We start from the raw sequence: 27,331 nt of genomic DNA on the forward strand, positions 1-27,331 counted from the left end.
TAAAATTTTGTACATAGTTTCATTAATGTAATATCCAGTAACTGTTAAAATTTCAATGCTTTGTAATTGCTTTTATGTATTCATGCAACTTTAAGTAAATAAAAATGCAATGAACGGGACGAAAAAATTTCCTCGGAGGATGACCTTACCTGATATCCATCGTACGTCCAGGAGGCCCATTTCAGGACGCAGCGTTGCTCGTCGAAGGGGAAGAATTCTACGTCGATGTCGCAGCTGCTGCGAAAAATCCCGTGGCTCAACCAGACCACCTTCCCCGTGTGACTGACAATCACGTTCGTATTGATGACTGCCGAACTGTACTGTGGATCTGCGCTATAAACAAAGCCGAAAATATAGGCTGCTACCGGATAGAAGAAATCACCGCGGCCCTGCTGCAGCCAATCAATACCAAAACTTCTGTTTTATAGTATAACGCCGCACTGTTACAGAAAATCCGCAAGGACTCGTCAAAACGAATCGATCATTCGTTTAACAATTGATCGAACATTTTTATAATTAAATCGGTAAAGTTCGGAAGAATCGTTTAACGAAAAATTTTTATACTTGTTGTATAAGATCGTGTCTGGCCTCCAGACGCGGTTGTAAGGAACACGGATCACTGTGATTCCTGCGAATTCCGACGCGTTCCATTTCAGATGATGGTCCGTCCAGACTTGCGTCACCCAACAGTTGGTCGTCAGTATCTGGTTCTTCTCGTCCTGTACACGGAAGAGCTCATGGCTAACGGAAACTGGAGCGTCCATTAAAAAAAAAAAAAGGAAGTCGCCAACGAAGAAAATACGTCGCGTGAAAGATGATTCTCGTTAAGTGCGAGATAAATCATTGAAAGCTCCCAACGGGGCTCTGGCTGCAATTTGTCTTGGGTATTTCTGATTACACGGGCCTCTTGACTATATCTCCCACGAGGTTTTTCGACTGTCAACGCGGCCCAGCGTCATCGAAGGAAATACACCGTGATGAATATAAATCGATATTTTCCGGGCTACGCTAAAAAAGTGGAAATTAGCGTGACTCACAGATTCGACCTGAATTTCTCGGAGAAATAAGGAACGCGATTGCGGCAAACGTGCGTTTCCGCGATTTTTAGTTAGTTCCGCGTTATCACGGTTTTCGCGCGGGTGCGTAATGTTTCACCGGCGTCAAAGGGTGTATTTTCTTCGTCGCCTCTCAAGAATTCGCGCTCGAGAGAACTTCTCTTCGACCGTACGAACATCAATTTTTCCACAGGGATTTAACAAAATTTGCCACCCTCGTATCATTTTCATATTCGACACTCGTTATATAAGAAATACGGTCGGTGTCTTCTATTTTTCTTCGTTCGACTACTCACCACGTCGATTATATGGTGAAGGGAGAGACCAAAGACGACCGCCAACGGTTGGGAGGAATTTTTAGCCGGCCGTACACCGGCGTCGTATCCATCGAGCAGATACTTCGTCAGTCTGTATTCGTGTTCATCCCCGAAACCTGCAAAAGCATGTACGAGTGGACCTTGTCCGATATTCAACGAAATTAAATTGAATCATTTGTACATTCTTCCCGCGGTTAATGGATTTTCCGTTTCGATTTTAATTTCGACGTTCTGTCCCTTCGTGAACAGACATTCGTCTTATCGTTCTTTTTTCGTACGAAAATTAAGCGTTTCGAATCACGCGAATAGCTCGTAGCAAATCGGACGAGTTACATACGTGACGAAGATAGCCTGTCTCTAATCACGAATCTAATTCCATTCGTTACATCGAGGCTATCCATTATAGCGTTTCAGATCTGTACGTAGAAGCTTTCGTCCCATGGAAGAAGTGGCTATTGTATCCCGAAACGCGGGAAGCCCTTCTGTAGATCAGCTGATCTTCCACCCGTCCCATCTTTCCCCGAAAGCTCAGGCGTCGCAGTCAAACTTCAATTAGATAAAGGATCTCTTGGAGACGATGTCACCGGTCGACAAAGAGCGTGGCCGATGGTCACGATTAATTAACGAAAGAGCTCCTTTGACGACACAAAGATTACTCGAGAATAATATCTTATTCTCCGAATGCGAAGTCAGAGATTTGTCTCTTCGGAAATGCGCTTTTCCTTCCCTCGATCGGAAAATGTCTAGGAAAGGGATGATCCCTGTCACAGTTGAATCTTTGTGGGGTGTAAGGTCGCGCGACTGACACATGGTTCAAGGAATTCTCTCCCCAACCCTCTTAATTCCGATCGTTAAATCGACGTCATACGTCGCGGTGTCCGCCCAGCATCACGTTTTTTCTCAATCGTTTTATAACCACCATCGTCGGCCTCCTCAAAAAGCTACAGCAGTCGCGTTCTAACAATTTTTCTTCCCCTCTCAAGGAACGTCGTTTCGCATTTATTCAGAGATCGTACGCATCGTTCGTCCAGGAATTTTTTACTTAGAACAGTTAAGGATGTATCGTGCGTCAATACTTAATTGGATATTTCCTTCTATACTTTTTAGCACGTAGCTATTTATTATCAGCATTATTCTTCCGACGTCTGATTTCTTTTTAATTACAGGAAATGCGTTTTTGTAAGGTACATCAACTTTTGGGATTGACTGTATAGCCAATACATCCTTAAATCGTTGCCACGAATTTCTCATTTCGTGGCCCTTTAATAGGGTACAGGGTGGTCTAATTAGACGAGCTCGATCAAGTGAAAAGCGGAGGGGTCTAATTTTAACGTAGCCAACTTTCCCTGATATTACTATCTTTTTTCGTCGTCGTCTTTACGCTTCATATTTTGCGACTATCGATAATTTCCGGACGAAGTTGAGCGCATCGAGGCTCTTCCATACGTTTTTTTTTTTGAACGCGCGGCATTTACATGCGGCATTTAAAAGACATTTAAATCCGGTTTTTCCTTCGTCACCGAAAGTTCTGTCCATCCTGTTTTCCAGCAGCAAATCCGCGCTTTCGTACTTACCAATCGACGCGCGAACTGCTACCAAGCGCGTAAAATTCGACCAGCTACGCGCTTTTCTTTTTCTCCCATTTCCGCGCTAAGTCCCGCATTCGATCCATCAAATCGTACATTTATACGCGGAGTTGTCACAAGTGGCTAGCAGGAATTTATTTTTAATCCGCTTAAGCGGATTCAATTCTCTATGACCCAAATTCTTTTTTCGATGTACGAAACAAATTGCAATTGATCATAATTAAACATCGATAGCCAGTTCGATCTCCAAATTGGAAAATCTCTCGTTAAAGAGTAAAACGCGAATGTATGTGTCAACGACTCTTACGGGTGAAATCATGATTCGCAAGCGACGCGTTTTTCGAAGCGAACAAATGGGCAGAATTGTTAAAGAAACGATTGTTGAGTTTGCGTTCATTCGGAGCCGAGCTTATGTTTTCTTTAGGCGACGCAGCCCGGAACTTCGCTGTCAAACGTTTACGTTGGCCTCCCGTGTAAACGTTCGCAGACGTCGTTTCGCTGATGATTCACGATTGGAACATCCCCGGAATTTGCATACTCACCACCGCCAGAAATTCACTGACTCGCCCGTGACACGTCCACCCCGCAGATCGATCTGTTTGTTTACCACGCAACACCGGGAATCATTAGTTACGGCAAGTGTGATCGACGACCAGAGGCAAACCATTAATTGCTCCCGAATTCCCTTAACTTCGTTTCGATCAAACGATAAAGAGGATTCTCTTTGCAATGCCAAATAAATATTTTTTTATCTCATTTCTTTGATCTTTCTCCTTCTCCTGAGCAAATATGTTCCCAGCGAAATTTCTACCTCGTAGAGTCAAAGGCTGGGTACGTACGAAGATATTTTAGCCGCTTCGATGGAATTTCTTAAAGTAGCATCTCGTTACAAGTTGCAACGATCTTCCCATTGGCATTTTATTTCACGATATTTCTAAGAGCGAACGGAGAGGGTGTCGCGCGTTTACCGGGCATCGATCGTGTATCGATGCTCGAATCTGTATTCTCAAGCGTCCTGGATTGCACGGTAATTCGCGGACACTCGTTGATATGAAACCAGTGTTATCGGGAAACCTTCGTTCCCTCCGATATTCCCTTGCCTTTTAAATCTGCTGCTTTAAATACCTTTTTTATTTCCCAGGTAAACAATTGTCATCGGCTCTGTTACTGCTAGAGATTTTATACGTAGCTCGAAAGTATCGCATTATTTCGTTGTTAACATTTGTTTAAATTCGCCGTCCCACGAACTGGCTGTATTTTCTTAATGGAATTAGATTAGAGCTTGAAGAAAACGTACGGCATTACTCTTAGAGAAAGAATTATCAGCAGATAAGAAATTATCAGCCACGAATTGCGCACGCCTCTATAATTTTTCGGTGGCTGAACCTGCGACTCGGAGTTGTTTATTTCCACGAAATGTTGAGGGGGCGAGCTATCTACGGCAGGAAGTTGCGGACCATTTGTTATTTGCATCCTAACGAGAAACGCTCAGACCGGATCCCGTTAACAGAACAAACAGGGGAAATCTCGCCTGACACCGAAACCCCGAAGTTTCGCCGACGTCTTGACGAAGAAAAATCCTCGCGGCAAATGGAATATTGTTCCGAGGGAAAAGCTGCGGCCCAGCTGTCTCGCGTATGAAATGAAATATTCACGAACTCGCTCGATTTTCCATAGAAAAATAGTATGCAACGATGCGACGTAGGGAGGGGGCGAGATTTCGAGGCGACGAAACGCGGCCGAACGATGAGAAAAGATACAAACAGCGAAGTTGAAGATGAAATCGAATTCGGTCGACTTAACTGGTCACTCGGGGGCGGGAAAATTTTCGAAGTCAGGGAAACTCATTTACAACTCAAGCGGTGCTCGTGAAATTCCTCTTCGGGAAATCCTGTCGATCGGAGCAATCTAGTTATCGGGCAGACACAAGAAATTGGCCTTAATCGCGGGACCGTCCTTCTTAATCAGTATTTCCCTCCTTCAATCTCGGCTACGCATCAGATTGAATCTCGCATGCAAACGAGATTGCAGGCTTTTCATAATCTCAACGAAATTTACAATTTTTCTTGCTCGGATCTATTTGTTTTTTAACTTCGAAAACCAAGAGTCATTCCAGAAGTTTCAAAACGAGACAACTAAATATTGCATGTGAAACTTTTTCAAACAATTGCTAAATTAAATAATAAATCATCGGAACAGAATAATATCAACGGTAAAATGAATCGTGCGATTAATAAATTGGGAAAGATTTTTCTAATTTTCAAAATTGCTTAGTTGTAAAATTTGGAAGACAGTTTACGGCGAAGTGGGTGCAATCGGGATAGATTGAATGACTTACCGTTCCCGAAAATGATGGCCAGAACTCCGTAATGAAAGAACAGGACCAGAGGCGACATGGAATTGATGGACCAGTTAAACGCGAGACCGCCTGTCCTCGACTGGTGTCCGATGCTTTTCAACCACCGTGCAATTTCGACCCTGAATCCCGCGCTACCCCTACCAGGCGCGCGTCCATTCCCAAGGAAATTCGCGCAGGCGTTTCAAACAATGCAGACACGAATGTTAAACAAACCGTGGCTGCTTGTACAAGGTCCACCCCGGTATTCGGCGCGTTCGCCCCCGAGGAAAGGGGATCGACCACTTCCAATTGTAAATTTGCTCCGATTAGCGGATCGTAATTAACCGCGGTGACGAGATTAAATACGGCTCTCGCCGTCCCATTAAGGGCGAAATCAATTCACGCTCGATAATATTAGGAAAATGAAATATTTAAAACGTGCCTACATTATTTTGTTTACCCAGCGATAGTCGTCTGTCATTTCGACACAGTTTCGAAATTGACAAGTAAACCTATCGTACCAGGAGCGACCACGTTTTAACCAGTGAATTTCACCTATCTAACGACATCGTGGCAAATTTCCTGTCGGATCCTTTCAACGCTCACGATTTTATCTTTAATAATCGAATCGGCCACGATGATGCTTCATACTTCGAGGGCGTCTGAGAAATGGACATAAGGAATTGTTTCAAATACGACGAGGATGGCATAATTACAGACTGTCCCAAGTGTTCGAGTTCATTGAAATACTTTAATAACTCGAAGTTTAAGAGAAACGACAAGATGTCTAAAAGACTGGACGTGGTCAACTATGTGATGCAAATCGTGTCCACCGGAGTTCGGCCGGACAACATCTACGAGGTTCAATTAACTCATAACTGGCTACTAAATTGAATTAAATATAAGTGATACAGCTATTGTTGTCATAGGCAAAAATGTATCTGTCGCCGGAAGTAGACCTGTCTTCTATCAAAATCACCGTAAAAGGGAACAATCTTCGCATTAACGTGTGCAAACCATTGAACGATCAGTTCGCTAAACACCTGCCCGATATTAGCGAGAGATCGGTGCTAGGCGAATTGGTAAAGAAAATGATGAGGCACGCTGAGAATCTGCTCATACCAGAGGGTATCGACAGCGCGAAAGTTCGAGCAGTGGTGGACAATAAAAACAGGATGCTCGTACTCACGGCACCTACGTTGAAATTTAACAAGGCGAAGAAGAACGTAGAGAAGAGCTGAGAAGTAATATTCGCTCTTCTCGCACGAAGCTATGAGCAATCGAAAATGCAAAGTTTGATAAGATAAATGACAAGCGATCGATGTCAAGATTAATCAGTGCACTTCGGTTGACCCGTGAAAAATTTAAACTTAACCCAGTTCCTGTTTCACATTCTATAATGGACAAACTACCGCAGCATTGTCAAGAGAACGCAATCATTTTAGAGCGAAACGAGTACATGAACCTCGAGATGATGACGAACGGTCACAAAATGGGTGTCACGTTTGAAAAAGTTCCCGGTTTCTACGTCATCGAAGACAGAGAATATTACGCCGTACGTTCGACGATTCGATTGAACTGTTCGTTTGATTAATGCCTTGTGTACTTGTAGGCGGAAATGAAGACCGAAGGGATGAAAGTAGGAACAGCTACTTTAGCCACAGAGAACTTGTTGAACATAAAATTGCACAGTTCAAAGGACTTGTCGAACATTAGGAATCTGAACTTCCTCATACCGGCAGAAGCTAACGCGAAAGAAGTATCGATAGAAATGCTTAACGACACGATAATTATGCGAGCTCCGCGTAAAAAAAGACATACGTAACACTCATACTGACTCTCGTACCGAAGATTGGAAGGAAATACAAGGCCGCCGCAAGATTCACCCTATAGTCGTCTTCCCACATTTTATTCAAAACAAATAAAGTTCATGGGTCAACAACCAGTTGTTGATAAAAAATTATTACTTTTTAGCAGGCGCGGCTTTTTTCGTTGCGCTCTTTGCTGCTGTTTTCTCGGTCTTTGTCGCCTTCGCTGGTTTTGCCACTGGTGCGGGAGTAGAAGCCTTCTTCGTGATTATCTTCTTAGGCTTCGCTTTCTTCGCGGCTAAAAGTTGCTTCTTACGTCTCTCCTGAAGCAACTTAGTCTTCACGGCGGGCGTGTTCTTCGGCAGCTTGATCTGCGAACGAAGAAAGTTTTCATATTCTGTATAAACTAGAGATTGCTCGGAAGTAAGAAGCTAACTTACGCCACGCTTCTCCGCGAGAAGAATATCCCTCTCTTGTTGGCGTTTCCTCGCCGTCAAGATTGCCGCGCGCTTCAGAACAGCAGCGTATGGATTAAGACGCAACATCGCGCGGGTGTTGGTCAATGGATTCAGTTTCTTTACGCTGCGAACCACCTTCTTCCTGCAAGTTCAAAGTTCATCTGTGATAAATATTTCCACTTTAAGGATTTCGTAAATATAATAACGCGAATCCACGTACTTTGGCGCTCTCAATACTTTGCGGATTTCTTCAGCCTTTAGAAGTCTGGAGAGATCAGTATTCGCCATTTTCGGAAAAGGTAAATTGTAATCTGCTTTCAACTGGGATTCTTTGCGCCAGGTTCCGTAAAGAGCATCCAGCTTATCAAAAGCGGATTTTGTCCAAATCACGAATCGCCCAACGTGACCACCAGGCGCCAGTTTCAGCAGATTCATTTTATTAATATTCATAAGGTCCACACCGGGAATGTTACGGAACGCCTTACGAATACCCTGAACATAATACAAGAACACGATTGGACTATCGTTCTACTTCTAATCAAATTCGTGTAACGAAGTGTTCGTTATCAGTAAAAATGCTATTAATAAAATCAACGTCATTTCAGCAACACGGACCAGCAATTCATCATTAAGATATTTATACAGGAACGAAAAGTTATTAATGCATATAATAAAACTTGCGTACCTGATCTTGGTTGTACACGATCAGAGGTCCGCGACGTTGTATCCGCCTACGGTTACGCATTTTACCCTTACCAGCACGGAAACGTTGAGACTTGTATACCTGCGGACGAAATAAAAATATGATTGCACTGTAGTTTAAATATATTTTAATTTGTGTGGTTGAATATACCCTTTTCTAGCAACTAATTCAGCTAGTCAAGAACACCTATTAACCATATTTATTTAGCACCTGATAGGAGCATCTGAATAGACATTGTTCTAGTAAAGATGCGGACATTGAAGGGTGCACAAATGATTAAAGGAGTGAACGTACCTTTTGGATATCGTTCCATGCTTTCATACGCCTGAGGAAGATTACTGCTTGTTTTGTTTTGTTGTACTCCTGAATTTTATCAGATACAACTAGTGGGAACTCCGGGACTTCCTGAATCATATGACCCTTAGATTGTACAAGGGCTGGAACACCAGATGCAGCGATGGCAGAAACCAATGCGTATCTCTTTTGATTCACATTGATTTTACGGTGCCACCGTCTCCACGGTTTTGTCGGTGCGAACATGCGTCCACCTCTACACATGTTGCCAAACGCACCCTGGCCAGAGCGATGGGTACCACCGCCTCGCACACGGGGGATACGTGCGACGGCACGTCCAGTACCCCATGACTCAGCAGAGGTTTGATGACCTATGAAAAGAAACCAATTTTTAATAATTGCTTATTAGTTCTTCGAGAGACAAAGGAAACGGAACTATAAAACAGTTCACTCACCAGCCTCCTTAGACACACAGTAGGGCTGCCTACTGTTTTTTGAAACTTGTTGATGAACAAAGTTCACAATATCAGGTCGGATTGGGGCTTTGAATACAGCCGGTAAGGAAATTGTATCTTCCGAAGATTCATTCTTGTCGGTGTACACCGTAACAAGAGGTCTCGCCGTTGATAACGACTGTGAAGTAGAAAACAATTTCGAAATGAACTACTAACTTAAAAACGATCGAAACCAATAACCAGACGGAGGGAAAACGACATAAAATTCTATGTTGTGATAGGCTACGAACGCCATACTGAACAGTTAGTACGGCACATGGCGGACGACAAAATGGAAATTACAGATTTTATACAAACGCTCATACATCAAAAAGAACTTCATTTCATTAGAGGAATAATGAATAAAAATGAAGAAAACGAAATCAGAAGTTATATGTAAACGTATTACGGAACTAAGAAAGGCTAGTGTATAAACTAGTATCGTTACACGTGGTCAGCTTTGCGGTGGGTACGATTCTACGTTCAATAAGAAATTCTTACGAATCACAGGGTATTACACCAATAAAATTGGAGTGAGTACTAAGTCGCAGTAAACTTAAAAGAATACATGAAAATTCTTACCATCGGGCGTCCTTTTTACAACTTTTCACGCATCAGATATCAGCGAACCAGGCAGCTCGTATGCCTTACCTGGTCGTAAAGGAAGAAGGACGCAAACGGAAGTTACACATTACACATCACTACTGACGCATGCTCAGAGCGCAGCTCTTCTTCAAGTTCCGTTTACATTTATGTCAGAAATAAATTATTAAAAAGATCCATGCACTATTAATTATGTATTACTCAAATGATACATGCTGAAATAAATAATTTATAATGCTTTCCTTTGAAGAACTACTACAGAAATGCTAATTGTAATGTAAGACAGCAGCACGGTTTCATCGGAAATAGAATATAACGATTGGTAAAGAGCTGCCCTAAGAGAAAATCGAAAATATGAAGGGAATTCAAAGTTTGTTGTCTCCAATTTAATGAGAGACGAGTCGAAAACTATCGTACACAAGTTACAATTTGTCAAACTCTTGTTAAATGGCTGGAGAAGTTATAGTCGACGCGTTACCATACATTGACCAAGGATACGATGAACCAGGAGTCAGAGAAGCGGTAAATAAGATCTTTTCGTAGAAAAATACAGTGAAAAGAGTTCGAGGTTATTTTTATATCTAAGAATTCATGATAATTTTTATGTTTAATAAAACTTAGGCTTTGGCAATGGTCGAGGAAGAAACGCGGCGTTATAGACCGACGAAAAATTACTTGGAACACTTACCACCACTAAATATTAATGCTTTCGAAACTGAAGTAATGAAACACGAATTCGAACGAATGCAGAATCGTTTACCTATGGAGGTACTCAGTATGAAACGTTATGAATTGCCTCCACCACCTCCAGGTAAAATGAATGATCTGTCTGCTTGGAATGAAAGCGTCGAGAACAGTAGTGCACAATTAGAGCATCAGGCTACGAGGTATATACATTTTTCTGTCTAATTACTTTATGTACTTCGATTATGCACATATTGCATCGGTTTGTAATGTTCCAGAATCTGTAATCTCGAACTGATGATGGAATATGGTTGCGAGGCATGGAAATCTTATTTGGAAGTACTGGTACAATTGGTAAACCAAGCTCAGAAACAGTTGCAAGGCTTAAGAAAAAAGATTCAAGAGGTCAACTGGCAAAGGAAATCGATGCAAACCCAAGGAGGAGAGAAGCTGAGAGCATTGGAAGCACAGTGGGTGGGATTGGTATCAAAGAATTATGAGATTGAACAGGCTTGTGTTCACTTAGAAGAAGAAATACAAAAGTCAGTGCTGAACAAGGGTGAGGCTGTAGAAATCAGTGATGTGCCGGGAGAAGAAGAGCCCGATGTCCCAGGGAAAAGTGCAACCGAGGTTATGGCATCAGAAATGGATCATCAAGAGCAAGAAAATCAAGAACCTTAAAAATATGTGTAAATAAAATATTGTATGAAACTGTGAATGATTGTGTCTTGTATGTTTATGAAAATATGAATAAATATGTTAATTTTATTTAAAACCAATTGGAAACTTGTTCGAACTGTCCTATCATACACTTTTGTATGATGAAAATAGAGTGTAGTGTAACATCACGAGGAAGTTGTAGTTTCTGTGCACGATCTATGAGAATAAATTAACAGCACTCTCAGACGGAGAAAAACACATAACTGAGAAACATAGTTTATTAAAATACGAATATCTTCTCGTTTTTATTGACGAAACACCGGACTGTTAGAAAAACAGGTTAGTATTCGAGACGATATAAGAATCTCGAAGTACGTGTATGATTCATTACGGAAACGTAATTTTCCTATTCAATGAAAACTTGCAGATAATCTAAAAAATGCCCTATGGTATGACGTGGCCGAAATTTCTTTCTTTCATTACGTTAGCAGCTCTTGCAATGGCCAGTGGTTCCCAATGTGTCCACGTTATTTACAAACCACTCGACGATTTAGATGATCTTATAGAAGAAGCAGTAAAGAAAAGACTATCAGAACGACAAGATTCTAGTTGACATGTAGTAACAAATTAATTGTATATATTAATTTAATAAATCGATTGTAATTGTAAGATTCTCCAAGATTATTTATGTACCCACTTTCATGCAATATACTTCACGTGTAGTACGTGTCACTATTTGAAATTAATGTTTATCAAAGGATCATTTGAAAGGTACCAGACTTAATAAAGCACAATTTATTTCGTCATAGTTTACACATATCACGTTTTTCTTTAATGCTTGAAATATACATATTTACAGGATGAATATCACCGTCTATAAATGACATAGATTATCGCGTGTAACATAATTATTTATAACTCACAGTATACTTGGAGGACTTTCTTAAATAGTTTTGTTTCCGTCGATGTATCAGCAGCGTAATTTTCGTGCATAAAAGCCTAGCTCGTGTAATTTAGTTTATTAGGACAGCTACTAATTCGTACTTTTCCTTTTTTTTCTCATATATAATTACAAAAGCGAATAATCAAGAATTACTTTTGGGCAACTATTCATGTAAAAAAATATGTAAATTTTATTTCCGTAGTGAGGATCGTAAAAAACACTCGTAGAGCCCGCGGTTTAATCACTGAATTGTCATAACGATGTTTCGCTGGCGCCAGAACTCTGCGACTGTAGTGGTAAACTCGTTTTGTATCCTGTCGATTCCTCCTCAAGCAATGTTATCCGTTGTTTTAGAGATTTTACCTATAAATCAATTAACAGACGTTTCAAAGGAAAGTGAAAAGAGAACTGATCGTAACTAAATGTTGAAATGATTTCGTTTCGGGTGATAAGAGTGCAACTACGCAGAATCGATGCCGAGAGATAAGATGGCGACGATCGTATGACACGAGACTTGTTACAGTGTACAGGATTGACTTTGTTTTCAATGCTGAGTTTAAAGAGAGGAATTCGTAGACTTTATAGTCGCCTACCTTTCAAATTTCTTGGAGAGTTTCGCCTTATACCACTATTCTTTGTTGCGGGTGCTACGTTGGAGTTTCTTATGATAAACTGGCACGTCGGAGAGGTTAACTTTTATAAAACTTACAAAAAGAGAAGAATAGAAGAAGCGGTCGAACAAAGATTACAAGAAATGGTGAACGGGTGAACGATCATTGATGTTGAAAAGATAAGGAAACAAACTGGATCTCGTAAGTATGTTCCCAGAAAATAGTATTACTTCGCAACAACAGTTCTAGTAACATCTCTTTACCTACACAGGTCTTCCGAAGACTGACGTAGTTTACCAAAGGCATGAAAAATGTAATTTATGCGAAAACATGTACAAAGTGTAATAAATTATGTTTTACAAATGTATAAACACAATTGCGAGTTCTTCTTAACTTTCTTCCACATCACACACCACTCATTTATGTTCATACCTGCGCAGCATGTCTCTCTACCATGCCCAACATTTGCTGTTCCAACTTTTTCAACCTGGACTGATATTTCTTCTTAGACTTTTCTAAAGTTTGTACCAGGGCTCTGAAAACGATATAAATACATCGCGAGGTAACGAAACGTGATCAAACGTGATTTAAATTCATTTACGATTTATTTACCCATTAGCTCTCTTCAAATCGTTAACTAGCTCGGCCGATTGTTGATGCCTCAGCTCGGAATTTTTGTTAACTTTATCTAAGGTAGAAACTAATTCCTGCAGACGTTCCTTCAGTCTAGCTTCCCGACCTAGAGCCTCTATTAATTCAGATTCCATACCCTCGCTCTCGTTATCGCTCAAACCTCGATCCTGCACATAATTCACGTTGAATCATTCGAAACAAGAAGTACTTTATTTTCGACCGGAGTTCTTACTTTATTCGTAGCCATTGCCAGCATGGCTTCGGTATCGGCGAGTTGTCCTTGCAGATGTTCAATGGCAGCATGTTGAGCTGCGATTTGCGTATCACGCGCGTTCAACTTTAACTCTATGGTAGCTCGTTCCTTCTCCAACAGAAAAACGCGTGCCCGTAGCTCTGCCTTGTCCTCTCGCATAGCCATCAATTCCTGCGCGACGATAAAATCAGCTGCGTTCATAGATCCTTGAAATCTTCGGGTAAGCGGTAAAGCGAACGAACCTGCATAAGTACAGCGGTTTCTAAATCTAACTTCCGAGCCTCGGCGAGGGAAATGGTGTTCTTAGAATTCAAAGGTTCAACGTGGACGCTTTCTAATTCCATTACTGTCGATCTGACCATGGCTCGTTCTCCTTTTAATCTACTGATGTGTCTTCTAAGCCTTTGCTCGTCGTCTACAGACCAAGACACTTCGGACCTACGAGTTTTCGAACTACTTTATAAAATCGTCATTTTTTTCAGAATTTACGTCGTACTTACTCGTCCGATAAGACTATGCTATCTTCCCATGGAGCGTTCACAGTATTCATGCGCTCGTTTTCCAATTTATTCAAGACGTGATAAGCCACGTGTTCTGCTGCCCTTCTATTATCGATCGTAATACTATTCCTTTCGGTAGACAAAGCGATTTCGCTCTCTAGCAACGCTACTAGGACGTCGTAAGCCTCTATCGCTCGATCACTATACGAAAGCGCTAAGCGTAAAGCAGTTGCATTCGACTCGTACTTTCCCACTAGAAGACTCAATCTAGAAAATATCAAGAATCATTGCATACTTCGTGTGCATTAGCTTTTATTGATTTGCAAATTTGGACAAATAAGTACCTGTCGCATTGTGCCTTACTCTCGTGCAAAGTCAACGCGAGTACCGCGTTATTCGCTCGTGCGTGTTCCAATCGACTGTTCAGCCTCTCGGTCTCCACCTCGAATTGCTTCTCGGATCCGTTCAACTCTTGAATGTTCGAGTGGTCCAGCAGATCCGATACCAGATGCTCGGCCACCATCGTCGAGCACACCTGTCCGAGATAAAGTTTCGATATTCGAATTCGAACGTCTGCCGAGAGTAGACAACGTACCCCGAGGTTGGTAATATCGGGTCCTGTGATGTGCCTCTCGTCGGTTCTCCTGAGCCTCACCCTCTCGGCTATTTTAAGAACCGGAGCTTCCTCCCTCGTTACGCTCTTTGTCGGCGGTGTCTGCAGGGGCGGCAAGAGTGGCGAGCAAGGTGCACTCAAAGGTTCCGGCGAGCTGGTGTTGCCTCTTGTCTGCGAGAAAATCAAAGGAAGAAAACATTACAGTCGGAAGGGTTGATAAATATTTTTGCGAAAGTGTGGGCTGATCAAAGGCCGGCCGAAGCACCGGGGGTAACCACGCGAAAAATTCGTTCAAGCCCGCAGAATGCATTTCGGTTGCCATCAGGATGAAAAGAACGATCTTCTTTTCATCGCTCTTTGCAGTCTGGGAATATATCCGCGGGCGAAGGGGCAAATCACGCGGACGCGATTCACGACGTTGGAATAGGTCAAATTGCTACCCACCCGCGACTCTCTGCGGGGCGACTCGCTGCCTTGCTGCCTCTGACTGTTAGCCTGATTCTTGAAATTCGCCAGCTGAGCCTGCAAGCTCGCGATCTCGGCACGAAGGGTCGTGACCTCCTCTTGCAACGCAGCTACGACGACGCTTTGGCACGAGGCCACCTGCTGCGTCGGCTCCGGCGTTGGTAACGCTGCCGGACTGTCCAATTGCTCCCTGCCGTTCTGCTCACGCAAATTATTACTTAATTCCTATTAAATTACGCGGGCGAACTGGGAATTAATCGGATTTCCAACTTTCGCATCCGACGCTGGTGCAACATTTAGATTGGAAACTTCCAAAGTTCGCTGAAGTTCCCAACTCGTTTCCGGTGTAATTACGCCGAGCGAATTGCAATTCAATTTGATTAGCCATTTAAGTTTCTTCTCGTTATCATTAAGTTTCGTTGTGAGCGAGACCTAGTTTGGTATCGCTTTTAAAGTACACTCTTAGCATTCATACCTCAGCGTTCCGCGGCTCGATGTCCTCGCAGCAACTGGAGTCGGCATCGCCTAAGGTCCGGTCACCGTCACCTTGGATGTCTCCACCAGCTTCACTCTCTTCCACGGGATTGGTGATAGATCCCTCTGCATCTCTACTAGTTTCTATCTCTATAATTCGTCAAAAGGGGAATGGAATCCCAATCATTTGATCTTAACACATCTACCTAGCATCGATCGAATAATTTATAAATTTTTAATATTATAAGTTTATAAATTTTTCTAATATACGAAAGTATGCATTTGAATGTAAAAAATATAGTAAACGAAAGCTAGGCTCATCGTTAAATTAATGGAAAACGAGGACCCGTTGAAATAAATATACAATCTGAAAATTTGGCCACGTGGCCAGAAAAACGAGGAGCGAAGTGGCTCGCTACGGGGTACGCGTTGAAACATCAAACACGCGAGCCATAAATCTCTGTCCAGAGGGAGTCGAACAGATTTACGGAATTGGTCGCGTTCTCTCTCTCTTCTTACCGGACTCATCCTCCTCGGCAATTACGGTAGCCCGATGCCTCTGGAGTTGCCTGCCGAGCTCGGCGATCACGGAATGCAACTCGGTAAGCCTCTCCTCGTGCCTCGCCGCTTGCTGTTCCGCCCTCTGTTCCGCTCGCGCGGTCTGCACCTCCGCGCGGACCAGAGCCGCCTCGGCCGCCTCCCTGGCCCTAGTCGCCGCCACCAACCTTGAATTCAGCTCGGTGACCTCGGACCGCAACGAGGACAAGGCGGCCGCGTGCAGCTGCAAAAATCATCGATATCCCTCCGTCACCGATCGATCATGTTTCCAGAGAAATCGATGGTGTCACTGTTTCGATCCAACAGGATCTTCATTTTCGAGAGAACGCGAATGCCACCGATTTACAAGTGAAACTGAAGAATTTTTTAATTAACAGCCACAGCTCTTTGCATTTAAGAATTATTGCTGTAATGATATAATAGGAGACATTCAATTTTAATGGACCTTGCTTGTCATTTTAATAAATTCCTAGTCGGGAGTAATCCTGATACGTCGTACAGACTCCTAGTCAAGGAAATAGACGTCCACTAATCCTAAGTTACGCCGAGGTCGATTCTTCATATATGATTTCCTGAACTCGGAAATTCCGTACTCGCTTTACTCGAAGCGCGTAAGGATCGTGGGTTTATCTGATAATTGAACCTAGCTCGAGCAGAAACAGCTGTTTTCAGCGAATCGAGACGACGCAAATGGGCGTCGGTCCTCATTAATTTCGTTGCATTCGCGGTATCTCGAGCGCGAATGGTAAAAATAGAAGAAGACGAGGGATACGTGTTTATCGTCGAGAGTGTCCTTCGCGGGAGCAACCGCGCGTAACGGACGTTACGAGACGATCCGCTAATGATTCCTGGCGATAGCGCGCGTCGATCGAAGAGTAAAAGAGAAAGAACGCGTATAAGAATCACCGTCCGTAATTACGAAGCATCAGTCGACATCGCGAGAGGGTGGATTCGTGTACGAAGCCTTCACGCTAGGTAAACTAGTTTATCACACATTCCAGTTGTGGTCATACAAATAATCGTCGCTAGTCCTTTATTGAATTATATTAATACATACACTTGAATTTTGCTAATAAAACGTCGGAAGAATTCAAGCGTGAACTGTAGAAGAATTTGGTAATTGTTCTTGCAAAAGTATGAAGATACGGAAAATTCTTGACACCTTCAGAGCTTCCCTGCATGAAGATGAGAATTCTGCTGATCCTGCCTCTGATCCTGCTGCTTCTTGATATGACGGCTGCGGTACAAACTGAAAGCGTGATACTCCCGTCAGGAAGTACTTGCGAGGATGCTACGCTCTGCGTGGACGCTACAAAATGCGAGATGGTCTCATCTTCTGAGTGCGATGGCTGCGAACCTGTGCCTGCGGATTCCTGAGTATCGCAGTACCGGAAAAAATCCAAGTGGCCCGGATCCAAGCCGCTGCTCATTCTGCTGCTCCATCGGCTCTCGCGTATCGTAACAGATGTTATCATAGACGCTTGACGTAGGAATGAAAGCTGAGAACTTGGAGCTTGCTTCCTCTTTTCATTCCTTCGCGTACTTTCATTTATGAAATGAATAGGGTAATTTTATTGATAGTAATATCGTTATTGATAAGCAACCGGTAATAGCGTAATTTATTGGGATAGCGGTACGATTTAGAAACATGAGCATCTACAGGAAATGGGGCATTAAATGTTTATTTAAAAGTTCGCCAACATAGAAAGTTCACTATTAAATTTCTACACTTTTATCTATTTTCTTGGATACATAGAAAACAGATTAAAAAGAGTAGATGAAGAGAGTCGAGATGTACGGGTTGGCGTCGAGGGAAACCAGTCAGGTCGCGCGAATTCTTCGCAATGACTCACGAGGTGATTACCGAAGAAGACAGGTTGCACGGGCTTCTCTCGTGTTCCCTTCTCGTGTTCTTCTCGACGCACGCGCTCCCGAGCACCGTACCGTGCCACGTATACCGAATTTCTCGTCTCTCTCGCGAGACGTCCACCGCCGCGTAGCTCGTAAAGCGATACCGGAAATTGCGGTAAAGTGGTGTAAAGCTCGGCGACAAGGGCGATCGCGGGTGGGGCATCAACTTTCTCGACAGTCGAATATACCAGATACCTCCTCCCAGACCGAATCCGCTTTGATACACGAAATTACTTGGAAACTGGAGGCGGACGAGTCTCGTCGATGAAGGGAAAGTTTGACGTTGTTCAAACTTTTCAGTCCTGTCGATTACGACCGATTCGTAATACAATCAGAGTCATGTTCCTTGCAAAACTGTAAGATTGATGGTCGTTTCGAATGGAAATCGCGAGAGGCGTATCAGTGTTAAAATGCAAATGGCACGTCGATCGATCCATCGTTCGATTCGATAAGCTCTCGCTGTTTTCTCAAGTTTCGTTTGCAACCTTGCACCTTTCCACCGGTGCGTTTGCCTTAAAAACTCGAATTCTGTAGTGAAAGAAGGCACCTGTTGGTCTCGTACTCGTCTCTTCCCGTCGAGATTCACGCCAGTGAACGCGATTTAGAAACTCGAGACTTACTTTAACATCTGATAAAAAACTAGCTTTTTCCAAGAAACGTTACCTCTGTCCGCTGCAGAGTGAAGCCGAATGCGACGGTAACAAGCGATGGATGCGTACAAAATTGCTTTCATTGTAAAACGTATCACGTTTCATTTGGAGGGATGCAACAATTTTGTTATCGATGCACCAGCGAGTTTCATGATAACATTTGCTACTCTTCATCGATAGAATTCATAACGACATCAACGGTACACATAGCTTGTAATTCGATTTTGCCAATAAAAATGGGTCTGGTAATCCGTTGAAGGGTCAAGTGGACCTCTCCTTGACCCATCCTCCGTAGCACCCTTTTTCCCTTTGTGTGGTCAACAAAAGAGATCAGCGAGCTTACCCGTTTTGATCCGAAGGGGGTAAAGATCGTTGAACGAAGACGAACCGGGTCTAAGGGTTGAGCGCATGGTTTCAAGCGGCCCTTTTGTACCAGCAGCTATGGTACAAAAGAGGTAACCCGCACACGCGTCTATTCTGACTGGATGCAGGCGGGTTGCCTGTGAAATGGCAGCCCCGACTTCTTGCGTCTAGAGGACCCTCTAATATGTGTACCTAATCTACTAGCCCAGCCACAATAGTATTTTCCGAAATTGGTCGCGTGCACCAAAGTCGAGACTCTTCAAAGTTCTACCTCAACAAAGACCTATTTATGCAATAATATAATACTTTCTCATTTTTCATTTTATACATACAAACATACATACAATTTTACATACATACATTAATTACATACATATTATACATTCATACAAAAATAGATTCTCCAGTCATCTCATACACTGCGAATTTTATTTAAAGTATTAAAGAAAATAATCAGCAGATTTCGTTTTTCATACAAAAAATCGGTAGTCCTCAAGACACGTAGACAAGGGATCGATCCGTTCTATATTGGGAACGGACGAAAGAAAGAAAGAAAGAAAGAAAGAAATCAGCAATGACAGACGCGCATTTGGGAGATTTGACGGAAAATATGGTATCAGACGGGAGTGGCAGCGTCGGACTAAACGAAATTACGGGGACGAAAGTTTATTTGAGATTCCACTGTGAAATCGATCGTCCGGTTGGTTAACCCCGTCGCTCTATTCCAGCCGGATTAAAGTTTAAAGGGTAGTAGTCGATTCTGCATAAGCTTACGTGAGACAGACGAGGGGGCTGAGGCCGACGGAGACAACGAACAGATGAACGGGATCGAGCTTGACGAGGCTGCTCGCTGAGAGAGCGAGAGGGGAATAGAGGGAAAAGCCGAACGGGGAAAATAAGAGGAGACGAGAGAGGAAAAGAATCTAAACGTGACGCACGGAGAAGACGAGAGGGATAAAAAATGAACGAGACGTTTCGGAGAGGAAGAGAGAACCGGAAGGACAGAAACATCGTCCTGTTCCTGAGAGACGGCCCCCGATCCACTCCCGTCCCCGGCTTTTGAATCGCACACGACACCGGCAAAAATTACAAAACTCCATTATCGGATGTCGGAACGCTCTTCTCGCCTCTGGAAAGCTTGTCCGCGTTTCGTTGACGCGGCGTCGAATCCTGTCGCCCCCATCTCGCATTACCGAGCAAAAATATTCAGAGGCATCCACCGATCCCGATATTAATTGACATGGGAATAAACTTGAAAATCATCGAAGTTCACGAGAAGCGAGAAGTTGATGAAACAAGTTGAATCGATCGCGGAGGATTGAACGAGGGCTTAAGTCCTGAATTATGATTTCAGTAGCTGCTGTCACGAAGATTGCTAGACAGATTCGGAATATTTAACGCTGGGAAATCTCCTGATTAAATCTGATCACATATTCGGATGGTCAATAACGACTGACAAGATCGATTCGTTTACCAAACGTTGACACACTTTCGATACAAGTTTCGAAATGAGTTCCTAACTTACTGACTCTTGCTGCTTGTCCCTGTGACCGTTGTCAATTTGAATAGGGACGGTCTTGTCGGAGGTGCGATCACCGGGACAGCAGAGCCACGACCTGGACCTGGTCAACCCTTTCGGTTCCTCTTCCTCCTCTTCGTCCTCCGTTGTGGCGCAGTGGACGTACACCAAGTCATCCCTACGCGGTGTCTCGAGGATCTCTTTACCCGGGACGTGATTCGGTTGCGCCGCGTACCTGTTCGCTTGTTGACAATATTGTTGCTGATGTTGCTGCTGCACCTGTACTCTCTGTTGGTGCAACCGATCCACGTAGTAAGCCGGCTCCGCGGAGCCATTGTTCACGGCCACGGTGAAGCCCGCCACGTTGTTCAACTTCTCCTCACTGGAGCATGTTCTTCTCTCGACGAGCAACTCTTTCTTCTCCCGATGACGAACGATATTGTTCACCGATCCGGTTTTTATCTAGTTGAGAACACTGCACGAACTGTTCACGCGACAGACTCTTCGTCACGCCCGGCCGAGCAATACGACGATCGAACGACTGAGATACAGCGACATTGTTAGCGATCGGCAGTGCAATCGACTTGAATTTTTCCAATTACATTACGTTTTACTTGTCCCGAGACAAAGGACTCTGAAAGCTCGAGCTTGAACAAAAACCTATCGCGAATTCCTGACGCATTCAATCCTTGTGAAATCCTTTGTCGACCCGCGCCGAAGCTCCATTATCATACATCGTTAGTCTATCTTATCGTTAGTCACACCTTGCGTTTCTTAACGGTCCGTAAATTAAGTCCAAATAAAGGAAGCTTTGTTTTCGCTAGAAAAGAATTCCTGCTCTCTTCCCGGGGAAACTAAACTAGTTCTCTCACGGTTCGACACGCTCGATGGCACGCGCCGCACAAAAAAAAAAAAAAATGAGGAAGCTGATCCCAATCCGCGGCGTGAAAATCGCCACTAATTATAATTCGCGGTTGGATTTTTCTACCTTTGGCTTTTGCGCCATCCCGGCTCCCACTGATTCTCGACGTCGGGATCTCGCGGAAAAGCTCGAGCACTCGCCACAGTTAAACGCTTAATGACGTGAGATTTCCCGGCTAAACTCGCTTTTTTTTTTAAACATTTTCTACGTGTTTAACGAGCGCGGCATTCCTGCCGCTCGTTAACTTGTCATTAGTGGCCTGGTCAACGGTGGTGTTCGATGTTTTCCCCTACCAGCTGTTCGTTAACTTTTCAACGTGTCAATGTTAACAGAATCGGTACGTCGATTATGAATAAAAATGTTCATCGCGTAATTTTAAAAATCAATCAATGAACTGAGATTCTGAATTTATTATGAATAAAAATTGTTACAAGTATTAGGAAATTTGATAAATCGATCCCTTCTATCAATCGAGAGATTAAGAATCTAATTTAATCTTACGAATTCTGAATTGCTCGGCAAACAGAATCTCAGTGGTGATGTAGAGAAACATGAGACGACTGAGAGCCGCTGAGGTGGATACCGCTTTGTTTAGCGGAAGTTCGTTTGCCGGAAGTCGAGTGCACTCGTGTCTTTTTCACCAGCTCGGGGAATCACGCTCGTTCCGACCGGGGTTAAAACTCGAAAATAACGAGTTTGTAAAAAAGCGAGGAGCACGCGTTTAACGTCGACGAACAGGGCGGTCGACTAATTTCGTCGAGTAGCGAGCATAAATCCTCCCCGTGTAAACATATCCGTGTGGCTATCATAAATCTGTCCGTGGATTATAAACCTTGCATAAGAAAGGACCGGGGCTAAGTATGAAAAGTGAGCCGCGAAGTGGAAGGAATAGATTATAAAAAATATCCAATCCAGATAGGAATTCCTTTAATCTTTTAAAAATAATAATATGAATTTCATTTTTTATATCCTATATATTCTCGCATTGAGATTGAATTTATAAAAGTGCATCAAATCTGAAGTTACCCATTGGAAAAATCTCGGAAAAATCGAAAATGTTTTTCTGTTGTTTATTATTAGCAATGTTCTTCCGACGTCTGATTTCTTTTTAAAAAATGCGTTTCTAAAGTGCATAAACTTTTGGGATTGACTGTATAGCCAATACATCCTTAATTACTTCGATATCAATTCTGAACGGGATCGTGGAGATGTCGCGAAACGAGCGTGGCGAATAAATTAATTACTCGACCGGCAATTATGACGCGAGAAAGGGGTGGAATTTCCGTCGTGGACCTAACGAGGCCCTCATTCTCGCCGGCAATTAGTTTTTATGTGGGACTAATGCGATCAAAGCCACCGCATATTCCAGTGATTCACCATTGATCTCAATCGTTGTCTAGCGATTGGTGAATAGGCTAATCTCAGAACGCTACCAAGAAATCTAACAAATATCCCATTAGAGAATGTATTCATTGAATTATAGTAAATCATTAAATTGATCATTCTTTTCATCGTTCGTTAAAACGATCTGTTCTTTTACACGTACGTTCTAAGATTCATGAACAATAAATACATTCGATTCGTGCCCCAATTCCCATGGGGGATACAACAAAAATAATCGGTTGAGTTCGCGAGATTCGCGATGGAATACTTCGCAGGCAGTCGCGTTAATTAAACGAGTTAATTAGTCAAGGTGAGGCAACGGCCGCATGCCGAGAAATCCGCGTGAATTCGGTAAGAGGACGTACCAAGAGCGTTGGATACCAATTACGGAAACTGTTCGCGATTTCCGCGGAAAAAGCAGAGAGCGGTCAGTTGCCCCGAGTACGTTGAAAATTAATGGCACGCGAAATCGACGGGCAGCGCAATTTAGATCCAATTAAATCGGCGCCGCGTCGATCTCCGGCTGATAGAATCAATTTTATCCTTGCCACTTACTTTTCACGATTCGACGATGTCTATTAATTTGCATCGCGGTGAAAGTTGTACTATTTGAAGATACGTCGATGACATCGAAAGTTGGTTTCGACTGGTATTTCTTTGGAAAGTGTACGATAAGCCGTGATATGCAGAAAATATCACTTGACGTTACAGCATTCGAAGGATGTGAATTTAATAGGAATTCGTATTTCTCAACCGAGACTCGACGTCACTTGCGTGGAAACGATTTTCACTATAAAAACCGAGATTGAGGATACGTTAAACAATAAAGTCTATCAGCTCGATTGCTCAATCCCATTACCCCGCAAAGTTGTTCAAACAGCAGGGAAAAAAGCCGGTTAGGTCGTAAAAGGCGAAAGCGAGAAGGGCGAGACCGTTTTAAGGGCATCGAGGTTTTAAACAGCTGCGCGTTACCTTCAATGGATTAGCTTATCGTCTATCGTCGCACCGTATCCAGGGGACATTTACATTATGCTGACGCCAAACGGGGACCCCTTTTCAACCTGGCCAACCCTTCCTCTTCAGCCTATACCGCATGAATTTGTCGCGCGTTGACTCACTGCGCACGTGATTCGATTCTTATCTTCATTATTAATTAGCTGAGTTCATAAAAGGGAAGAATTGTCTTGTGTATCTAGCAACGATCGAGTCGCAGTAGAAAATCATTTGCCTATTCTAGAGTGGTACATATTTAACACTAGATTGCCGAAGGAAGTCATTTTGACTGCTTTTTAATTTCAATTAGAAAAACAATTATGTATATAATGACACAATTTCTTAGAATTTTGTAACGTTTTGTGCAACATATAAATGCGTTTATTAATAATTGTAGTTACCTTCCCTCTCCTCCATTTCCGGTGTATATATATATATATGTGTTATACCTATATTGCCCAAAAGCAGTCAGTCTTTCTAATGTTAACCAAGTTCAGAATAGAAACTTGTACAATTGTGATCCGTGGAACGAGGAACCGCAGGTCAGGGAGCTGGCAAATGGGGGTGGACGTTAATACGTACTAGTATCTAATTAGCACATGTCGCGTAGAACACGTGTCGACTCTGATCTACGACCATTCTCAGAAATACACGAGTTTGTCCATCGAAATGAAATTACCATAATAAATTGAGATCTCAAATGGTTATTGATACGACCACCAAGATTGCATAATCATAAATAACATCTCTTAGAAGCAGTGATGTCATTCGTATACGATTAAAGTAAAGATTGAATGAGATACGTTATCAGCGTGACGCATTCGACGAAACTAATTCCAGATTGACGACACGTTTAGCAAGATAAAATTGTTCTTGGCGCGATTGTTAACTATGTCGCGGCCGAGCGATTCAGGCTAGGATACGGGGCAATAAAGTTCGTACAGGAATGCGTGCCGGTGTCGATACGATCCCCTTATCCCTGCTTTACCGCCACTTTTACGGCCACGTTTTTCCCGCATAAACGACCCGCCGGCTTGCATACCACTTGACGCTTTGTAATACCATTAAGCGTCTGTTTCGCGATCATTACCAAGGCGTGCGAACGCGGCCAATCCTGCTCGTTAATTTACGAGTTAATCGCTACGAAACGTTGTTAAAACGCGAAACGTCAACCGGCATTAACACTCGCGCTTCAACGAGCAGAGAGTGCAGAATCGTTAAACATAGTCTATGTTTTGATAGAAGATGCAAACGAGATTATCCCAAGAGTGTGAAGCTCGTAATTAAGACACGCTCCACGTTCAGATTTGAAACGTCGCATTAATGCACTCGGACAGGTAAAAGATGGAGAAACGCTTACTCGGTACGTTGCCTATTTGCATCGCACAATGCCGATCGTATTCTTTGACACAATATTTCATATGCTGATAATTGATTGCTGGATTTGAAATGAATAATTATTTACGGGATCAGATTACAACCATTCATTATAAGACGGTGCTCATTTTCCAAGGCTCTATATAAAATCGATAAATAACGGGTAATAGTACTTGATGTCCGTCTAATGCAAATGTTGATTAACGTTTTCCTGATAGATAGCAGTGATAAAGATCTCGGAGAGAGGATCGGCAACGAGTCTCCTTATCTGGCACGATAAATCCAGTTACAGCGTATTTTCAATTGCACCAGGTTGGTTTCTCTTGGCGCGCATGAAGCTCGCTCATCAGATGTAAAAAGGTGTCGTTTGAGCGGATTGCTCAATTCCCCCGGCGCGGTACGGCGACCCGGTCGAGGCTGTTTTTCTCGACGAAGGCGAGGGTAGCGAGAATCGCTGGCCGGTGGAACATCAGGAACGCGGAAGGGATGCCTCGCGAGGGAAGCCAGTTCGTTAAACTCGTTACCGATCCCTGAAATCGTTGCCCCGGAATGCGCTCAACGAAATTTTTCTTTTTCTTCTTCTTCTTCTCTGCTCTCCGTTGCTCAGAACGCGGAGAAACAAAAGCGAAACGGTAACCGGAAGAAAAGAGACGTCGGCGCACGCGATGATGGCGTAAATATTGAAAGGTACAGGTGGGAACGATGAATGGGGCGACCCGGTGATTACGCTAATATCGTGAATGAATATGCAAGCCCGGGAAACAAAGAATGCACGTATCGTCTAGAGACAGTCTGAATATTCAGTTCGCCGAAATGGTCGCGATAGCTGCTACAGAAACTGGAAACGTGTTTGCTTCTAGCGCTATTGTTTCAAAGCAATTTACACGCAAAACGTCTCCCGGGGAAAATATTTGAAAACAGTTCTCAAATCCTTCGACGGTAGAAGTTCCAAGGTTTAAAATACGAAATCCTTGATGAGCAAACGAATTGTCCCGGCGAACGGTACGGGATCGTCCAAAGAAACGAAAAAGAATCGCCTCGAGGAAAAAGTTGTCCGAACGAGAACCGAACGCGACGTGGAAGTGACCCAATTTCCGTTGACGAACGAATATTGGATAAAATCGAAATGCGTCGATGATGGCACGGTTGATTTATGCCACTCGGCATCTACGCGATTAGATAAATGCTCGTCGCAAAATGCACGTGGCAAACATAACCGGCGTTTCGAGATAATCTGTAAATGAAGACGACGGCGTTCATACGTTCGTGGAAGTTCAAAGGATAATTAAAATCATTCCTACAGGCAATTAACACGCTAATTAATGGATAATATCGATCGCAATCTTGCGCACGTAAATTGATTAAAAGGAAACGGTATCGTCTAGACTTTCTCCGAACGTCTTAATTCGTTGAAGCAATAATTCACCGGAGAAGAGTTAACGAACCGATCGCTATTTTTCGAGCCAACGCGGCAGTAGTGTAGGTACGAGTCTAGCCAGACGGAGAGCGGGCGCCGCGAGGCCAACAAAACGCGAGACGCGGCCTTAATAGAAATTAAATGAATCGTATTGTTTTCCGAAGTACTGGCCGGCCGGGTTTTTGGAGCACCGCCAACAAAGTTTGAACGGCGACCGGCTAAAGAGGAGACAGGTGGGACGAAGAACGAGAGAAACATGCACGTGTGGGACGCACCGGTCTCGAGCCGAGTCGCCTTTTTAAATGGAACTCGTACGTCGCATTCCCCGCATCGTTAGGCCACGCTCTCGGGGCCGACTAACAAATTGCACTTGATCCCAGAACACGGGGCTTAGGTCCCGTCGATGGATATGCATACTTTATCTAGAAAACTTTCTGATGCGAGTATCGGAGACGAGTTTTAACATGATTCGAACGAGTTACCGATTACAAGATATTTTTCAATACAAGTCGATGCTCTGTTGTTTATATCAGACTTTCGTCGAGCAAAATGTGTACAGCTAGTAACAACGAAACTGAGCCAGCTATGTGCATGTGTTAGTCTCCCCTAGGGGGACAAAATTCAAAATGAGTAATAAGTGAAACATCTTATTTTTTCGATCCTCGATCTCGCATTGATATTGTTGGATTTTAACATAATTTTGACGCGTCAAAATAAAAATAATGTTAACGTACGCACATTACCAG

At 43.2% G+C, this 27,331-nt stretch overlaps 6 protein-coding genes across 7 annotated transcripts in view; 3 read left to right on the plus strand and 3 right to left on the minus strand.

The window, feature by feature from the left end:
• The window catches only part of LOC108630879 (neuronal acetylcholine receptor subunit alpha-10), a 9,922-nt gene extending 4,434 nt beyond the window's left edge, over nt 1-5,488 (minus strand). Inside the window, 5 exon segments of the mRNA XM_018034439.2 lie at nt 150-333; nt 565-719; nt 1,352-1,488; nt 5,297-5,461; nt 5,464-5,488. Of these exon segments, the coding sequence (XP_017889928.2) occupies nt 150-333; nt 565-719; nt 1,352-1,488; nt 5,297-5,461; nt 5,464-5,473 (651 nt within the window). The 5' untranslated portion in view covers nt 5,474-5,488.
• A 476-nt stretch (nt 5,489-5,964) lies between these two features.
• On the plus strand, nt 5,965-7,077 carry LOC113465044 (uncharacterized). The gene has a single exon (XM_026818323.1). It carries the CDS (start codon nt 6,232-6,234, stop codon nt 6,535-6,537), a length of 306 nt encoding a protein of 101 aa, XP_026674124.1. The 5' UTR covers nt 5,965-6,231; the 3' UTR covers nt 6,538-7,077.
• Nucleotides 7,078-7,177: 100 nt separating this feature from the next.
• RpL4 (ribosomal protein L4) lies at nt 7,178-9,743 on the minus strand. The gene is made up of 7 exons (XM_018033898.1): nt 9,636-9,743; nt 9,015-9,192; nt 8,560-8,930; nt 8,248-8,346; nt 7,783-8,054; nt 7,545-7,704; nt 7,178-7,475 (listed from the first exon to the last, which is right to left on the minus strand). Exons 1-7 carry the CDS (start codon nt 9,636-9,638, stop codon nt 7,260-7,262), a joined length of 1,299 nt encoding a protein of 432 aa, XP_017889387.1. The 5' UTR covers nt 9,639-9,743; the 3' UTR covers nt 7,178-7,259.
• A 145-nt stretch (nt 9,744-9,888) lies between these two features.
• Nucleotides 9,889-11,119, plus strand: BCAS2 (BCAS2 pre-mRNA processing factor). Its single transcript, XM_018033913.2, has 3 exons — nt 9,889-10,178; nt 10,278-10,543; nt 10,619-11,119. Exons 1-3 carry the CDS (start codon nt 10,104-10,106, stop codon nt 11,019-11,021), a joined length of 744 nt encoding a protein of 247 aa, XP_017889402.1. The 5' UTR covers nt 9,889-10,103; the 3' UTR covers nt 11,022-11,119.
• A 95-nt stretch (nt 11,120-11,214) lies between these two features.
• sloth2 (ubiquinol-cytochrome c reductase complex assembly factor 6 sloth 2) lies at nt 11,215-11,669 on the plus strand. Its single transcript, XM_018033854.2, has 2 exons — nt 11,215-11,339; nt 11,428-11,669. The coding sequence occupies exon 2, from the start codon at nt 11,440-11,442 to the stop codon at nt 11,611-11,613; it is 174 nt and encodes a 57-aa protein (XP_017889343.1). The 5' UTR covers nt 11,215-11,339; nt 11,428-11,439; the 3' UTR covers nt 11,614-11,669.
• A 111-nt stretch (nt 11,670-11,780) lies between these two features.
• LOC108630861 (colorectal mutant cancer protein) overlaps nt 11,781-27,331 on the minus strand; it is a 37,057-nt gene continuing 21,506 nt past the window's right edge. The window contains exons 4-14 of one of the 2 annotated variants that reach the window (XM_018034402.2): nt 16,012-16,273; nt 15,494-15,642; nt 14,998-15,216; nt 14,536-14,724; nt 14,285-14,475; nt 13,941-14,207; nt 13,683-13,893; nt 13,420-13,611; nt 13,167-13,354; nt 12,987-13,089; nt 11,781-12,306 (exon numbers count right to left, since the gene is read on the minus strand). In XM_018034402.2, the coding sequence (XP_017889891.1) occupies nt 12,196-12,306; nt 12,987-13,089; nt 13,167-13,354; nt 13,420-13,611; nt 13,683-13,893; nt 13,941-14,207; nt 14,285-14,475; nt 14,536-14,724; nt 14,998-15,216; nt 15,494-15,642; nt 16,012-16,273 (2,082 nt within the window). In that variant the 3' untranslated portion in view covers nt 11,781-12,195. The remainder of the gene's footprint in view (nt 12,307-12,986; nt 13,090-13,166; nt 13,355-13,419; nt 13,612-13,682; nt 13,894-13,940; nt 14,208-14,284; nt 14,476-14,535; nt 14,725-14,997; nt 15,217-15,493; nt 15,643-16,011; nt 16,274-27,331) is intronic. The other variant, XM_018034404.2, reaches the window with a different exon arrangement.

The sequence above is a fragment of the Ceratina calcarata genome, unplaced genomic scaffold, assembly GCF_001652005.2.
Source record: "Ceratina calcarata isolate Rehan_Ccalc_2016 unplaced genomic scaffold, ASM165200v1 scaffold78.2, whole genome shotgun sequence".
NCBI lineage: Eukaryota > Metazoa > Arthropoda > Insecta > Hymenoptera > Apidae > Ceratina > Ceratina calcarata.